At 46.7% G+C, this 18,615-nt stretch overlaps 1 protein-coding gene across 2 annotated transcripts; it reads left to right on the top strand.

Annotated features, from left to right (window-relative positions):
- The first annotated feature begins 5,743 nt into the window (after positions 1-5,743).
- On the top strand, positions 5,744-17,996 carry LOC144207002 (protocadherin-10-like). 2 transcript variants are annotated; one of them, XM_077732167.1, is made up of 5 exons: positions 5,744-8,729; positions 10,153-10,211; positions 10,407-10,513; positions 13,902-14,059; positions 16,759-17,996. In XM_077732167.1, the coding sequence occupies exons 1-5, from the start codon at positions 6,168-6,170 to the stop codon at positions 16,810-16,812; spliced, it is 2,940 nt and encodes a 979-aa protein (XP_077588293.1). In that variant the 5' UTR covers positions 5,744-6,167; the 3' UTR covers positions 16,813-17,996. The 2 variants fall into 2 exon arrangements, 1 of the variants encoding a protein (XP_077588293.1); XR_013328541.1 differs by lacking the exons at positions 10,407-10,513; positions 13,902-14,059; positions 16,759-17,996 and having other exon boundaries at positions 5,744-8,564; positions 8,630-8,729.
- Positions 17,997-18,615: the final 619 nt, after the last annotated feature.

The raw sequence follows: 18,615 nt of genomic DNA, 5'->3' as shown, positions 1-18,615 counted from the left end.
AGTCTGGCGTGCTCTTTGAAGAATAATTCTCATTTGAATATTAATAAAGCTGGGTCATCTGCAGAAGGGCAGCAGGGCTTTTTAGTCGGCATGCAGATGGCATCAGATTGAAAATAAAGATCAAAGAAAAGCAAAATCCCATTTGTTCCAGCGAGCGCGTCATGCCAAGCTTTTAGGAGTCTGTCTCTCTGCCTGCCTGCCCGCCTGCTTGCCTTTCTCAATCTTTTGGAGGCTGCAAAAGAAGGGCAGAATGTGCAGAATGTGGAGATGCAGATGGCGGCTGCTGATACCCAGCCAGCCAAATAGGGAACATCCTCTTTGCGAGCTGAAAAATCTCCTAATATAGCCCAGTTCGTTGCTGGAAGAATATGTGCGCGCGAATGGAAACGTGCTTTGTGGCTCCACCAGTCCACTTTGCTTGCCTGCTTGCTTGTTTGCTTGCTTCTTCACCATTCCATTTCCTGGGCTACCAAATGGGTAAAACCAGATTTATAAGTATAAATTGACAGGTATGAAAAATTCCTTCATTTTCCATACTGCTTATGGGGTTGTGGGGGTGCCGGAGCCTATCCCGGCGCGCTGGCGGCGGTACACCTGAATGGGCCGCCAGCACAACGAGAAAAACATTCAATCGAGCACGGGCATCAGGTTAGATTCAGGGAGCGGAAATTTCAAGCAGGTCATCCAATTCGACATGGAGCAGGTAGTCCAAAGCGCCAAAATGCGCCAGAACGCGCCAGACTCTCAAGGATGGAGACGAGCGGCCAAGCCATCCTCCAAGCAGTGCCAACAGCGGCGCTTGCTGTGCGAATAAACAGCGCCGCGGGGAGCCCTCGGCACACGGCGACCGTGGCGCCGTACCAACCACGCTTTGCCAGCCATGGAGGCCTTTTCCCCAGAGCGCCAAGCCATTCTTCGGGAGCCCCCAAACGAGCTTCCTCAATTTTCCACAGGGGGTCAAGTTATTGTTTTTTTTTAGCTGAAGAATGAGCAATGAAGGGGGGAAAATAGACAGGAGGTCCAATGGCGTCAGTGGCAGCCATGAAGTTGAGTTTTTTGGCCCAAAAATAGGTTTCAAGATGGTGGAACGCCAAGGAAAATCTGCTTAAACTGAGAGTCCTGCTCAATGTTTGTAGATGGGAAGAAAGAGATCAAGAGTAAACAAAGGGAAAGGGACATGAGATTTTGACCAATGGGATGTCAGAAGAAGGAAAAGTCTCTTGACGTCTTCCCTGGAAAATGAAAGAACGTCACCCGGAGATCCAGATGGCAGCCAACACTTTGGTAGCACCTTGACATGAAATATTCAGCCGGCGTTTCAAATCTTTATGCCTGTCTTGAAGACGGAAAGATCACGCGCACAGCTGCTTCTCGTTTGGGGCCGCCGTCAAATATTCTCGCTTTGCTTGGCTTTTATATTTGATTCCTCTTTTTTTTTTACACTTCCCTTAAATGACAAATCTGTATGTAACATTTGGAATTGTCTATTTCAAATGATCTTGAAACCCTGACTGAGGACAGTATGCCTTTGGCCCAAACTTTGGTGGGATTTGCACTGACATCCTGCCACCCTGACCAAGGTAAGCAATGTTGAAAATAAATTCTTTACATTTAGTATTTGATCATAAAAAGACATGTATTGGTACCAAAATAGGCATCCATTATGTTTCTAACATGGACTGAAGTCATTTTTTGCTACTTATTGTTTCCTAATTACAATTTCCGCATGAGTCAAGTTCATAGATCGTGTAATCGCTTTAAGATTTGGCAGTTGTTTAGGACCGACGCGCACTCACGCTGAGCTGTTTACGGAATGCTCGTTTTCCAAAATAATTAGCGATATATCCGCTGGATGCTTCTTAAAAAAGTGACATTTCTGCCTGCGGCAAATGGAAGGCAAAGATCAATGAGCACGTTGATGTCAAGTAACAGGAAAATTGGGGCATTTCCCCTCAAACTGCCAAACACGCCACCCAAAAAGCAAAAAAGGATGGATGGATGGATAGCCGGCGTTTTTGGGATTTATCTTGCGTATAGTCAGCATTTCTTGATAAATAGTAAGCCATCCCATCTTTTAACACACCAAAAAAATAGGGCAGCTGAGATGTAACCAGCTCAAGTTTGTTATAATGGACAAAAGCACTTCTAAAAATGAAATCGTGCCTTGTTTATATGTGATATCGGGAGAAACTTTCAAAAGAAGTATTTGGAGTACTATTCCGTCCGGGGAAAAAGTACTGGCCCAGTACAAAGAATAGCTTTAATTTCTAAATGTCCTAATGACATTGTCATAGACTTCATTTGGAGGAACACAGGGAAGAAAAAAAAAGAAAAGAAAGAAATCTATTCTTTCTCATTTGCTATTCATAATTAAAATGCCTCAGAGGACACGAGCACTTGACTGGCCCATTTCGATGTTCACACACAAAGAAAGGCTTCTCTTTTCTTTTTTTTTTCTTTCTTTCTTTCTTCTTGTCAGAAGAAATCACGGCTTTTCTCCTTCATAAATGGTGTCTCGCCATCCCTGCAGAGTTGAACGCGTCTCCGGCGGAGGACATGCTCGGATGAGCCGGGCCACGTTGGCCTGTTTTTGCCGTCTTTGCGGGTCGGGGCCTCCACAATCTTCTTCTTCTTCTTCTTCTTCTTTTGCCGTTCTGCTTGGTGTCATTTCCATTATTTTACGCCTGCGTTTCATGACTTTACTCTGGGATGTCACTCCAAATAAACATAAACAAAAGAAATCTATTTTACCTGCCAAACTAAAGCCACGGTCGCTTTCCCCTAAGATTTGATTTTTTTCCAAAAATGCAGCACTTTTACTGAGTTTGAAATGAAATATTCAGGTGACAAAAAGCTGCTATGGTCCCAACTCACGCAAACATTCCAAGCTAGGAAACGGTAAACAAAATCAAACTTCCTTTTCTTTGCCTTTCCCATTGGTTATTTCCCAACACCTCACTGGCCTCCCATTGACTAAGGGGAGCTTCACACATACATACATTTGCATACATATTTCATGCAGAATTGTTATTCTTTTGTCATTTTTAAAGGGTTGAATGGTGGAATGAATTGTGCCAATTTAATGTAAAATATGTCTGGACTGCAAGTTACAACATTGCTTCTGGAACGTATCAATGTCCCAAGTAGAGGAACCACATTATTCTATCCATCATATTTCCTTCCTTTAAGTTGCCTTGAAGATCAGACCATTTTTGTTCAAAGTTATCCCCAATGTATAACCTTAAATTTGCTTGATTCACTTTTATTTTTAGTCGCAGCATAAACATGGTGACAACCATCGCCACAACACAGTTGTGGGACAAAGATCTGATGTCGTAATTGGGCCAAAGTGGAGGGCCAGACATCCTTTGTAAACACATAATCAAATCAACTTTTCGGTCATGACAATCCATGGTGAAATTTGAATGTCTGTTGGAATATTCGAGCCGTTGAGTGAATAATTGAAGTGCAAATCCTCCTTTGAGCTTGTTATGGTCATTTTATCTTGGCCTTTTGTCTGCCACCAAGCCAGAGGAAAGGACTTTAAGATCTTCAAAAGACAAATAAAATGACAAACCTGACGACAGCTCTGGCCTTTTTCAGAGCCAATCGTGGCATTTTTTTTCTTCTAATCGGATGGAATGCCTCCCAGCCAGCCAGCCAGCCAGTCAACAATCACAAAACGGAAGAAAACTCATTCCACCAGACGTATTAGGCGCAGATAACGAGGACCGCCGCGTACGTCAAAACATTCCAAACCCGGGAATTTTATCGGCCAAGACGGCGACGACGCCTCGGCTTCATTAGCATAAATATGCCATTAATTAATTTTCCCAATAATTAGAGGAGATATTTCAATGGAATAGGGAGTCAATTAATTAAGGCAGTGGTGGAAGGAATGTGAGTAATTAAGACAGATATTAAGTGTGTTGATAATTAGATTCATCGGGGGGGAAAAATGATGAGAACGAGAGCTGGAAAAGAGACAAAAAGAGACGTGGACTAGTTGCAGTATTAATGAGGGACTCTCTCTCTCTCTTTCTCTCTTTCTCTCTCTCTCAGTCAGTCCTAATGGATGCCAATGGATTTGTTTGGAGCCCGGCCATTCCGGCTGAAGACCAATGAATCACCACCGCCTGCTTCTGACCTTCAATCTGTCCCGAGAAACCCAACAAAAAAAAAAGAGAGCGATATTGCAGCGCCGAGCCGTCATGGCCACCGCCTGTTAATTTGCTTTAAATTTACTCTTAGGACAAATTGTCATCCGACATTAATTATCTGTACAGTCAATGATCGGTGCGCTAATTTGGAGGCATTTGTCTCTGTCTCTCACTCTCTCTCTCTTTCTCTCTCTTTTCCTGTCTCGGCTCGTGTCGTCTTCCAATCGTGTCCAAAAAGTGGAAACGTAGAAAAGCGGCATGGTACACAAGCACCGGTGCCATGAAACTCCAACGCTGGGTCTACTTTTGACTGCTGACAACATTGAAGCGTGAGTCTTTTCTTCTTCCCTCTACTTTGGCATTTATAGATACAAGAGAAAGTAGCTTTTGTTGTATTTGCCGCTGTGCTACAGAGTTGATTCGACCTTTTCCAGTCCATTTGAGGAGCATTTACGCTGCCTCGGTGGGGGGCCCTAATTACGGTCAATACCACTTGGCGGCTACAAGCGTACAGGCAACAAATGCTATCCTTTTTTCCCCACAAAAGTAAGAAATCCGTTTTTCTGGTGTTACCTTAGCCCGTGGGTTATCCCCGGGTTATCATTTGACTTTTTTCTTCAACATGCTTGAAATAATGCATCCTTTCACGCTTTCACGTTTTGTTGGGGTATTCTGCCTCGGGTGCAAAGCGAGAACACAAGCAAGGATGCGTGAAGCGGAGGAAAAGGCAAAGGAAGTACTGCTGCACAACTTTGGATTAGAACACTGAAATACAATAAACACTGGGACCAAAATGGCAACTCAAGTGCGGGAGACACACGCCGATGAAGAGGCAAAACCATGACTTACTCCGTGAAGAAGACCAAACGAAACACAAGGTAACACTCCAACATACTCAGACATTTTCGACATATGGGTCACAAGTAAAACATTCACACATCCACCCAAAAACTACAGCAAAACGTGACCACACGCACCGTTCTAAAATTGAACGTTTCAATCCCGACGTGTTCCGATCTCACCACGTGTAGTTTGCATGCTCCCTCTGTGCCCGCGTGGGTTTTCTCTGGCTACTCCGGTTTCCTCCCACAGCCCACAAACATGCATGCTAAGCTAATTGAACCTTCTAAATTTCCCCCAGCTGTGATTGGTCATATGTCTCCTTGTACGCTGTGATTGCCATCTCCTGCCCACAATTGGCTGACCCAGGATCCAGCACCCCCATGACCCTCGTGAATGAAAAATGGATGAATCACAAATGACCATTTCTTTCCTCACTAGCCCTTCTTGCTTTGGCATATTATTTCTCTAGTCAAAACCTCATTAAGGTTGAAATGTGCAACATGCAGAGCTATATTTCATCACGATATAATACATCTAATATAGGATATTAGTAGGTATTTGAAAGCAAGCCAACCACAGTTGGATGTAAACCGAGATGGAGGAGAAGTGGGCGGAGGGGCATCATGGGTGTGCAGTCCAGGCCGACCAATAGGGAGCCATCCCGGAGTGATTTACAACCGCAGAGGCTATGGGGAGGCGTGCGCGTGCGTGCGAGCGATCGAGTGAGCGAGCGAGCGAGCGTATGTGCGTGTGCGCATGAAGAGGGGAGCAAACAGCAGACTGAAGGCAGAGGACGCCGAGGAAAAGCAGAGTGCAAAACGGCGAGATGGAGCCGCAAAACTAACAGGACAAGTTCGCACTATTTCGGGGGTGAAATGACTGACTTTTCTTTTCCTTGAGTGGATTTCCTTTTTTGACAATTTCCCTTCCATCCATACACTGGCTTTTTCTTTTCTCTCTCTTTTTTTACTGGAATGTCCATGGCAATCATTCCAGGACGAAAAGCAATCGGGAAATGACAAGCGCATTTTGTATTTGTTGTTAAGATGTTCCCCCGTTAATGCGCACCTCGCTCAGATTTGTCCCGACGACTTGCGCGCTGCCGCGGCGGGGAGTTTTGTGCGCGTTTCCCGCAACGTTTGGTCCGCTTGAGGTTTTTCTCCAATGTTCTCCTCCAGTGCGCTCGGGCCGGCGACGGTCGCCTTTTTCATCGCCCTGTGCCTGACGCATGGAGCGCTGGGGCAAATTCGCTACTCCGTGCCGGAGGAGGCGGAGCGCGGCACCTCGGTGGGCAACATCGCCGAGGACCTGGGACTGGACCTCACCAAACTGGCCTCGCGACACTTCCAAGTGGTGGCCGGCTCTCGGACGCCCTACTTGGAGGTGAACACGGAGAACGGCGTGCTGTTCGTCAACGAGAAGATGGACCGGGAGCAGATCTGCAAGCAGAGCGCCAGCTGCCAGCTTCACATGGAGGTGTTCCTGGAGAACCCCCTGGAGCTCTTCCGAGTGGAGATCGAGCTGGTGGACATCAACGACCACCCGCCCAGCTTCCCCGAGACGGACATGACGGTGGAGATCTCGGAGAGCGCCACCCCCGGCACGCGCTTCCCGCTGGAGGGCGCCTCGGACCCGGACTCGGGCTCCAACTCGCTGAGCGGCTACGAGCTGACCGCCAACAACTTCTTCCGCCTGGACGTGCAGAGCCAGACGGACGGGAGCAAGTTCGCCGAGCTGGTGCTGGAGAAGCCGCTGGACCGCGAGCGGCAGGCGGCCCACCGCTACGTGCTGACGGCGGCCGACGGCGGCCAGCCCCCGAGGACGGGCACCGCGCTCCTGGTGGTGCGGGTGCTGGACTCCAACGACAACGTGCCCGTCTTCGAACGCCCCGTCTACGAGGTGACGCTGGCGGAGAACGCGCCGGTCGGCACGCCGGTCATCCAACTCAACGCCAGCGACGCCGACGAGGGCCCCAACGGCGAGATCGCCTACTCTTTCAGCAACCACATCTCCAACCGCATGCGGGACCTGTTCGCCATCGACCAGCGCACGGGTCGGGTGGAGGTGCGCGGCCAGCTGGACTTTGAGGAGAGCGCCCTCTACCAAATCTTCGTCCAGGCCAAGGACATGGGGCCCAACGCCGTGCCGGCCCACTGCAAGGTGCTGGTGACGGTGGCGGACGTCAACGACAACGCCCCGGACGTGGCCTTCAGCACGGTGGCCGAGTCGGTCCGCGAGAACGCCGCCCCCGGCACCGTGGTGGCCCTGCTGAGCGTGACGGACCCGGACGCCCAGGACAACGGGCAGGTGGACGTGGAGATCATGGGCGACGTGCCCTTCAAATTGAAGTCGTCCTTCAGGAACTACTTCACCATCGTGACGGACGGGCCGCTGAACCGGGAGAAGGCGGAGTCCTACGCCCTGACGGTGGTGGCCCGGGACCGGGGCTCGCCAGCCCTGACCACCAGCAAGTCCATCCAGGTGCGGGTGTCGGACGAAAACGACAACGCCCCCGCCTTCACGCAGAGCGTCTACGACGTGTACGTGACGGAGAACAACGTGCCGGGGGCCTACATCCACGCGCTGAGCGCCGTGGATCCCGACCTGGGGCCCAACGCCCTGGTGGCCTACTCCGTCCTGGAGCGTTCCATCCAGGGCATGTCGGTCAAGACCTACGTGTCCATCAACGAGGAGACGGGCTACCTGTACGCCCTGCGCTCCTTCGACTACGAGCAACTGAAGGATTTCTCCTTTGTGGTCCGGGCTCACGACGCCGGCACCCCCGAGCTCTCGGCCAACGCCACCGTCAACGTGGTGGTGGTGGACCAGAACGACAACGCCCCGCTGGTGCTGGCCCCCGTGGGGAAGAACGGCACGGCCCGGGAGCCCCTGCCCCGCTCGGCCGAGCCCGGCTATCTAGTGACGCGGGTGGTGGCCACGGACGCCGACGACGGCGAGAACGCCCGCCTCTCCTACAGCATCCGGCGGGGCAACGAGAACGGGATGTTCCGGATGGACTGGAGGACGGGCGAACTGCGCACGGCCCGACGGGCCTCGGCCCAGCGGGACCCGCGTCAGTTGTACGAGCTGCTGATCGAGGTCCGGGACCACGGTCAGCCTCCGCTCTCCTCCAGCGCCAGCGTGCTGGTGGCCCTGGTGGACGGGGCGGCGGCCGGGCGCGGCGCCTCCGACCGGGGCAAGGCCTCCAAGGCCAAGGACGGCGTCCTGGACCTCACGCTCATCGTGGTGGTGGCCCTGGTCTCGGTCTCGCTGGTCTTCCTCCTGGTGATGATCGTGCTGGCCGTGCGTTTCCGCAAGGAGAAAAAGGTCAACGTTTACACGTGCCTGAGCAGCGACTACTGCCTGGGTTGCAGCTCCTGTTGCTCGCGACAAGGCCGCGGTGGCGGCGGCGGGGGCGGGCGGCAGAAAAAACTCAGCAAATCCGATATCATGCTAGTTCAGAGCGCCGCCAGTGTCGGCGGGACGGCCACGGCTCAGGTCCCCGTGGAGGAGTCTGGCAATTTTGCCTCGCAGCACTCCAATCAGAAATACTGTTACCAGGTATGTCTGACTCCCGAGTCGGCCAAAACGGACCTCATGTTCCTAAAGCCGTGTAGTCCGTCCAGGAGCGTGGACTCTGACCACAAGCCACGCGGAGCCGTAGTAACGGGCTACTCGGACCGACAGCCCGACCTCATATCAAACGGAGCGATCTTATCCAACGAGGTAAGGAACCGACCGGCGCTTGGCTTTGCGGTGGCCCAAAAGCACACGTGACGATGATGATGATGATTGGGTTTTGGGAGCGTATAAGATATTCCAAAAAATTGCTGTATCGGATCGGGACATTGCTACTTGTAAGATAATGACCGTGTTTTGGGATTACAAGTCGCGCTAGCCAAAGAATACTTATGTTACTAATGTTAAAAAGGCAAAAATATATATCATATGTAATTCACACTTAGTCTCAGCTTTTAGTCTGGAAATCTGCCACTGACAATAAGGTCATAGGATGTTTGTTTACCTTGATTTGGAGTGTTTGGCGTGGAATGTGGTGGGATCCAAATGCAAGCAAGTGGAGTACTCGAACAAAAGCTTTCACGACTGTTCACGAAAATATCCACGACTCAAATCAAATAACAAAAAGAAAAACATGAGGAAACAAGAGACACTGTGTGCTTACTTGCCATTAAAAAGAAACAAAGCCTAACAAAGGACTGACAACGCTTGATTACAAAGTACACACACCTGATCACTTGAGGGAAGGGAAACCATGAGAGACAAAATTGGCCAAAAGCAAACATAGCAACCCAAACCCCAACTAAACCTAACACTTATTCAAAGTGGCCTAATGTCACCAAAAGTTGACCCTGGACAACTTCCAAATCAAATGGCATGTTTTTAATGGCCTCATTTTATGACTTTTGCCCAAATATGACTTCAATCTTCTAACAAATACATGTTGTGCTTTACGTAGAAAGGAAACTACTTCAGGTTCATGTTTGAAAAAAAAAAAAGCAACAAAATGACTGTTTCACCATTTGAATCTTGTCATAGTAGAATCTTTAATTTATCCTTCATCGTATATTGATTTTAAACTGGGAGTAGTTCCATTTGAATCCCGTTCTAATATTCTATTGTATGAGTGACTTGTTGCAATTTCCCGCGGCACACCTGACCATTGCACACGGCACACTGGCCTACGTGTTAAACGCCAACCTTTTATTCTCTCACGTATTTGCCCTCATTTTGGCTCCTGTGTGGGAATGGATCATGTGCAAATGAACGGAGCAAAGAGTGGAAAATTGAACTGAAACATTTTTAATGAACTCTTTTCATTTTTATTCATGCATCAAATGAGAAGCCATTCCTATTTGCATTAGCAACAACTTGTGAGCATTTGCTTGAAAAACGCAACAATGATTGTTACATCATTTGCCACTAATACATCGATCCTTTCTATATGTTAGGGAAAGATGTTTTTTTTCTGATGGATCCCAGTCTTGCTATTAGACTATTCGATTTGACTGGCATAGAAATATGACTGCTTGTATTTTTATTGCCAAAATGGGCTTGATGGAATCTAAAAGCCTGTTTTAGCCCCCCATTGCTTTTCATTTGATCCAATTTTGCCCCCTTTTTTTTCCAGAACAAACACCAGCGAGCAGAGTTAAGCTACATGGTCGACAGGCAAAGACGCGTCAATAGGTAAATAAGCCCGAATACCCGCATTCCTCTCACTGGTCCGCCCGTAATGAAGCGCTTATCTAGCGATAACTCTGGATGATTGCATCGGCGCGCCGGACGACGAGACGGAGCGGGAGAGATAAAAACCTGGCTTGTTTGGATACGTGGCGCTAATGAAAAAGCCCAAAAGCCAATTAACCCTGCGTGTGCTTGCAGCTCGGCCTTCCAGGAGGCGGATATGGTCAGCTCCAAAGACAGCGGCCATGGAGACAGCGAGCAGGGGGACAGTGACCACGACGCGACCAACAGAGGCCTTTCTTCCGGTAGGAAAATGCCTTCTTTTCTTTAAGAGCCAAATCGGTGAATCGGTGGCCCCCACTGACGGCGCACGACGTCCATTCATTTTTGTGTCATTTCCATATGATTTTTGGGTAAAAACGGGTCACTGTGGTTTGGTTTCTGCTCATTTTGGAGGTTTTCTTGTTCGTTTTGGGGCATTTCCAAATGACCTTCTGTTGGTTTGAGGGAGTTGAAGGCTCCTTGTTAACTCATTGGCCTTTGTGGAATAGCTTGCCCACCCCTGATTTAACCTGTGGTCAACCTTTGATTGATTATGCTAGATGGTTGTTGTTTGACTAACCCCGCCCTTGAAAAATGGACAACATTGGCATAAAAAGTGTGTGTTTCTTTGTTTTCATGACGCCATGTTTGCGGCTTAAAAATATGCAGGAAAGTTAAGGATGAGCCAGCTCCCCGCGAGCTCAATCACTGGTTGCCGGAGCCGAGCCGACTGGATGTGACGTGCCTTTTAATGAGGCTGCGTCAAGTACACACAATATTGAGCCTTTTGCAAACAAAACGCTGGCTTCACCCGTGCATGAAATGAGTGGTGCTGTGGTCATCGTGGATTTGCCCCACAAAAGCACCGCTTTCCACCATGACTAACTGGCCCAAAAGCTCATTTGGAAAAAAAATGCTCCAAACCGAAGATAATGAGCTTGTACAAAAGCACCCATTCCTACCAATGCTTTTTTTCTGTCCTTATTTGGGGCTATGCATTACTATTATTATTATTTAGTGGTTGTGCCTTTGGCCAATCAGCTCGTATACCTTCAAGCCATACAGTGTGTCACTGTGCTGTCTCTTCGGGCCGCCAAGTACATACATCCATTTTTTTTTTTTTTGTTGGAACAAATCCAGAGCATCATTTTTAATTTAAGCCACAGCAGCTGCTGCTTGTCTCCGGACACGTCCTGTTTCCTGCGTATTAGCATTTTGAATGTGAGCCCCCTCTGTCGAACAAAAGAGGGAGGCCGGCGCGCCGTGTTCCTAAACACGCCGAGCGGAATTAATTGACTAAATTTAGCAGTCCTTTGAAAATGTGTCATTTTCTGATAAAGGATTCTTATCAGAGTATCTTTATTCCGCCCGACTCTTTGGATATCATCAAAAGTTGCCCATGAAAATTGGATCACGGAACGAGGTCACCATTCTCTTCTTTTTCGCTTTTATATATTTTCATTTAGTTTATTTTGATTTTTATCTCGGCGGCACGTTTTGGCGGCCGCCTCGCAGTTTGGAGAACGGGGGTTCGATACCCGCTGGTTTCCGACCTGTCCCGGTTTCCTATTGCAAAAACATGCGTGTCAGACTGCTTGAACGCTTGAAATTGTCGACGACAGAGAAGCTTGGTGGAGTGTTTGGTCTTTTTTTATCGTGCGATTGGCTGCCAACCAAGTCAATGTTAGCTGTGTTGAACCCCCCAAAAAACATTTTGGGCGTAGCATTTCCATATTGAGAGCCAGCTCCATAACAACTTCCAGTAAAGTACACCACTTGGTGAAAATGAGTAAAGGCTCTTATCTGCCTTTTAGCACCACCAACACTTTCCTCCTAATTTGACTGCCATCTTTCTCCCTCTCCCTCTATTTCTCTCTCTCTCTCTCTGTCTCTCTCTTTTTTTTCCTCCCCTCGGCGCCATTACTAATTCCTCTTTAGAGCCACAGTTCACGTTATCGCCGCGGTAGCAGCTCGCTGATCAGTAATTCATTTTTCAGACCTCTGCATAGCAATTACCAAATGAAGGTTATTATCAGGGATTTGCTTTACCCCCGTACCGCCATCACTTGGAATGCTAAAATCAGATGAAATTTTCCACCAAACCAGGCTAAGCATCCCTCCCCGCTATCGTTGCATCGGCCCCCCCGATGGCATACGAGGGGAAACATCGGTGTCGTCCCAGGACGCACGCTTTTGTGGGCAGCCGCTCTAGCCTGAGATAATCGTCAGACTACTTCATTCTGAGATAAAGGTGGAACTGACCCAAAAATGTGTTCTTTTTTTTTTAATTTAAGCACTTGATTTATTAGGATTTTTTTCCTCCTGGTTGGCTTGAAAGTGCCTGCTGTGCAGTTTCCAATTTTACTGAAATGTCAAGAAATATCAAAAAGGCTTTATCTAGCTGCTCGTCGTCTGTGGGTGAGTGAGTGAGTGAGTGAGTGGGTGTGGTTGTACATGGGAGGGGGGCCTTGGAGCCACTTTAAAAGAGACCAATCATCTCTCCAGTTAATTTGAACGCAAACTATTTTAGCTTTGGGATTCCCACTTGGAGATACAGCAATACCTTGAGATACGAGCTTAATGCGTTGCGGGAACGAGCTCGTATGTCGATTTACTCGTATCTCAAATGAACATTTGCCATGGAAATGAAGTCAATACAAATGAATTGGTCCCCACTCTCTTAAAAGACTTCAAATATTGCAATGGAAAAAGCCCTTTTTATGGGTTCTAACTCCCCAGCTACTAACCGTGTCAACAAATAACTATCTTGTGGTTATGATTTTCAAAACTAAAATGAGTCATTGTTCAGAAGGGGTGTTGAGGCCTACCCCAGCCACGCCGAATTGGTTGCCAACCAATCGGAGGGCACTCATACCTTTAAAGTGTTTCACATTTGCATATTTTATATATACATGCGTACATGGCGTGGGATGGCTTTCCACTCGATGGCGGTGCGAGTGTGATTGTGCGCGTTTGTCTCGGTGTGCCCCACGACCTACTTGCGACCAGTCTCGGGTGTCGTCGTCTGGCGTAGGATCTTGCATTGGCTTTTCTGCGGGTAGTCGCCTTTCCTCCTTTCCACCTCACGAAAACACGGCTGGACGGGCAATTAGAAGTAAAATATACAGCAGTTTGTTGCTTCCTCCCCGCGTTTAGTGCCACATTAAAATGCAATGTGATGCATTCAAGCCGTGTTGGTTAATATTTAATAAGGAAACCTTCTTATTAGGGACGCGGGCTCTTTTCCAAGCTGTTAGCGACGGCAAACTAAATTAATCGGCTTGGTAACAAAGCAAATTCCCCCCTTGCTGACCGCTCCAAACACACACACACACACACGACAATCTTTACACACACACACGATTGCGCGCCTACTCGGATGTCAGCGGTTTTAGCTTAATCGGACTGTGTTTGGGTAGGATTAGCCACAGATAGCTTGAACTGTAGCGTTGAGATTTTGCCCATAAACAGGGACTCAGACACAAATACAAAGCAAGAGGATTTACGTTTTTTTTTTTTGGGGGGGGGATAGACAGGTTTTTGACCCAAAAACATGTGGACATATGAATAACCTTTATGTATGATTGACTTCTGATCTGTAAAGTAATGTTTATTCCCATTTTTCCACTTTTTGCAATTATCTTTGGCTAGCTACGGATCTGTTCTCCAATTGCACGGAGGAGTGCAAAGCCTTGGGCCATTCGGATCGCTGCTGGATGCCCAGCTTTGTGCCCACCGACAGGCGGCAAGCCCCAGACTACCGCAGCAACCTCCACGTGCCGGGCATGGACTCGGTTCCGGACACTGAGGTATTTCAAAATGATTCTTCACCTTGGGCGAGCAGACGCCGCCACCTGTCACTCACCAATACATACTGTATCATCAGCATCTTGGTGTCCTGATTTCACGTGGGCCAGACCATTTTAGATACAATATTAGATTTTTTGATTTTATATAAATGGATTAAAAGATACCAGATCGGATAGGAGGCATAGAGACACATGAAAAAAATCAATAAAGTGGGCTAGTTGGCACAAATCTGGCCCACTAACACAAGTCAATTGGACTCCCCTTGACGAGGGGGATTAAGAGAATTGCATTTCATCCCTCAATTGGCCAATAGAAGCAAGTCAATTCCTGATTTGGCTCACGTCCCGACTTGGGTCTTTTACTAACTCTTCCCTCTCCCTAAATAATCTTTTATTTGTTAGCCCCCTCCCCAACACATTCCACACAGTACTGTTATGCCGTTTGTCTTTTTCTAGCGACCGTATTTTGCAGATTATTAATGAGTGGCACATTTTTTTTCATAAATAGGCTGTGCCCGTGACTATTAGTCAAGAACGACCTTTTTATTCCTCTCTGACCAACGAGAGCCTCTGATGTTGTTTTTCAGGAGGCTGTGGCTTCTGTAAACAGATGACTATTTAGCCCGTTTAACTCTTGTCACTCTCACGCGTGTTTGTTCTCGGTTTCAGATGAAATTAAATTTGCCCTAGAAAAAAATGAGACTTTTACTCAAGTGCAATTTAGATTTTTTTTTCTCCCCCTTCATTGTTTATTCTTTGGCTGCTGTGATTTATAATCCCAAGAAATGCGGTATATGCCAAAGTACTAAAATAAACGTAAACGTCAGTCGCCGAGCCGCACGCGGAAAAAAAAAAGAATCTTTTTAAAGGGTGGCGAAGAATCTCATTGTCATTCAGTGGTCGTCCGTGCAGCTGGGGAAAAATACAATTAAGAAAGCATCTTCAGACGATTGAGGCTCGGAATAAAAGGTGAGAAAAGGGCACATTTCTATGGAATTGCTGTTTCTAAACTGTCATTCAAAGGCCACAAAGAGATACAGCCTCAAGAGCTGTAATTATGTGATAATACTAAATTATAATTTTGTCAAGCGGCGACTGAAGAGCCTCGCTCTGGCTCCCTCACTAAACCCCCCGCACCCTCTGCAAACCCCCCCCCCCCCCCTCATCAGCAGACGTAGCTCGCTGGAATTATCAGACTGTCAGACTCCCAACTGTTTTCACAGCGCCATCATTTAAAACCGCCGTCTGCCTTTAGAAGAGCCCAGAAAATGTTTTCTTGTTCCCTTTTAATGAATGCTTTTGCCTTCTCCGACATTTTTCAACCTGACTACATTTATTTTCAAAGATAAATAACACTTTTTTTCCCCATTTGTATTGAATGGAAATCATTATATGGGCATTACAGTTGCAAGACTAAAAGGGTTCAGCGTGAAAACTCACCTATTCACAGTAGTTCACTATTGAGACATTCCATTCTTTTATCCCCACAAGGGTCACGGAGTGGTGAAGGGGGGTGCTGGAGCCTATCCCAGCTGACTTTAGGCACCAAATGGGCAAAGGACAACTCAGTATAGCTATAAATATGCCATTTTAGAATGTTCAACCAGCTAGCCTACCATTCTTTTGCAATGTGGGAGGACAGCAAACTACCCAGAGAAAACCCACACAAACCCAGGTAGAACATGCAAACGCCGCACAACAATTTGTCCTTGTATGGCACTAATACCGCCTACGTATTTAATTATTTGTTTTACTTAAAGAATGGCCCGTAAATACGGCATTCCATGAGTACGTGGTGAAAGGCTCCCTCGATGGTTCCCCTTTCCAACCTAGGACGGAAAACCCGATGCAAATGAGCGTGGCGCTGGCGACCATTGTCAATTGGGGAGGGAAGCCAGAAGTATATAGGGGAGGAAGGGAGGGAGAGGGCATAATGAAATACGGGAACCAATCCCACTAATCTGATCAAGTCACTGATACACAGACTCTTTTGTCCCGTGAGAGACGGGGGTTAGGGGTGCTTGGGGTAAACAGAGTTAGGGCTAGGCTGCTAGGATGATCGTTTGGAGATTACCATCCTCAAATCCAGACAATATGGAGCCGGGAGGGAGATCCGGGGAGGGGGAGGGCTTCAGAAAAGCAAGGGGATACTTTGCTGAAAGAGATGTTTTCCACTTTGTTTTAGTGGCCCTCTCAAATTGGCGTCCTCCCATAAATTGGCCGTCAGCGGCTCGACCTGCCCGCCCCCCCTCGCCAACACCATTCACATGGCATAATTGCACGCTTATTATCCGTGAACCCTTTCACAAGAATGAAAAAAAAGCTCTTTGCTAAGGATGGTGGAATGTGACACATCCTAATACTCATTGTGCGTGTGACCTGTGTGAATGAGGCCACTATTAGCGGATTTTACAAACTATTCCAAATCATCAAGTGGGACTTTTGTTTTCCTGCTATGTTTTTTTTTTGCAGATGCCTATTTAGTCAATTGTTCTCAATTTTACTATTACGACTTAAACTCGACCTACTTTCCCAGTTTCTGATGAAAACAATGTTTTCTTTGCCTGACTTCTAGTCAGAAAAATACGGTAAATTCTTTCGTCCTTGTTTTTCTGCCCCAGATTTTCCACACACACCTCTTCTCCTTCCCCACAAAATATCACATTTCTAACGTGTATATTTTTGTATTCTTCTTCTAGAGAGGAAACGAATTCACCAGTTCTTTTCTGGTCGACATTCCGGAGACCGCCTGAATTTGCAGCATCCTCGCCCAACGGGACCCCCCAAAAAAAGGAACCAAACATGAATACCCAAAACAAGGATAGTTTACGTCCTTTTTCATCTGGTGGAATTCATTGAGAAGAAGGCTTGAGGGGAATGCCACCATTTTGCTCACAAGACTTGAAGATGCGGATGGGGATGGGGGGGGGGGGTGTAAATGGCTTGGGGCAGGTGGGTAAACGCCCTTGTTGAGGGGGCCCGTTTGTCTCAGCAGGACTGAGAAACTGCAAATAAACAAATGGCGGCAAACGTTGAAAATGGACCTGTTTTGTTCCCTCTGGTTGAGTGTGTTGACAGCAGCCATGTTTATCTTTGAGGATAATCAAAGCAGGCTTTCACCTGGGGGGGTCGGAAAAGCCCAGCGCTTGTAAACTCACAGTCGCTAAACTGTACAGGAAGGACATTTACACGTGAGTATTTGGACATGCAATGCCATTCTTTTACATTATTGTTTTCTATTCTTTCGGTGGCCGGGCGTCTTTCCAATCTCTTTCAAATGTGTGCTATATAATGTGGTCGTTTTTTCAATTTCTGTATTCTTTATTTAAGTTTTTTATTATTGCTTTGAGATTGATTTTTCACTATATGGCAGGGGAGCAGTAACAAAAATGGATGGTACGTTTTTCTCCACCACTTTTTGGGCTTGGACATCGAGTAGCTTCGATCACTTAGGAGAACTGTTTACTGTACTGTACTAAAAAAAAAAAAGAAGAAAAAAAACTTTAATGATCTATATATGACTATAGAAATGTGTATTTACTTGTTATGGAGGCGTGTCACCTGTTTTCAGAATTGCCAATTCAGCTTTGACTCTTTCTCTATAGTATATGTAGACATCTATTTTCAAGGACCGAAAGCTTAAACGTCCCCGATTGAGACGGAAAGTCAACTTTCTCAAATCGTTTCATAACTTTTTTCCACTTTTAGATATGAGTCAAAACAGTGTAAAAAAAAAGGGGAGACGGTAGTGTAAAGGTCATTTTGTGCTAAGTTTGTGTCATTGTAATCCAAACTAATCATTATTTCATAAAGTAACAGAAAGATGCTAAATATCTTGTACACAATGCGGTTGGATTCCTGCAACATGCTTCTCTTTTGACACGTCACGACAACACACACACACCATATGGCAACAATAAACTGAGAAAAAAGCAAATGATGGAATTATTTATTTTATATATTTATTGTACATATCATCTTCCCCCGCACCTTAAAGAGAAATATGTAAAACCTATTGATGCCATTTTGGACAAAAGGTTAGTGATTCACCTAAATGTTGTTGTCACTTTTAATTCCAGCAGAAAAACAATTAGTATGAATTATGAGACATGCTCATAGGCTTAGTCCGACTTAAAAATAAAACAACAAAAAACAGTGGTAAGTATTATCCGAAACATATGATAAGAAGTGTGACCTCAATAGATTTGGTGTGTTGTGTTACAAAGCAGGAAAGAAAGCAAATCTCCTTTGACACGTGCCATAATCCTCTCATTCCTTTTTTACAACAGTTGTTTGGATTTAGCAAATCTTGTCTTTTCATTGGGAAATGGATGTTGCAATCATAGATTATGGTATTAACACAACTAATAACTCAAGTCATATCAGATAAAAGCCTCACACACTGGCGGAGGGCAATAAGAGTTCAATCCGGTTTGACCGGGAGGGCCGGCAGCGACTGTCGTATTTGCGGCCACCGTCGGTTTCGCCCTCGCCCTTTTTGTCTGTTTCAAAACGGGTAGCGCGGAATCGGGGACAAAAATTGTCGAACGAGCTAG

The sequence above is a fragment of the Stigmatopora nigra genome, chromosome 14 (genome assembly GCF_051989575.1).
Source record: "Stigmatopora nigra isolate UIUO_SnigA chromosome 14, RoL_Snig_1.1, whole genome shotgun sequence".
NCBI classification, from domain to species: Eukaryota; Metazoa; Chordata; class Actinopteri; order Syngnathiformes; family Syngnathidae; genus Stigmatopora; species Stigmatopora nigra.
Note: the sequence above shows the minus strand (reverse complement) of the source record. Positions and strands in the feature narration are given on the sequence as shown.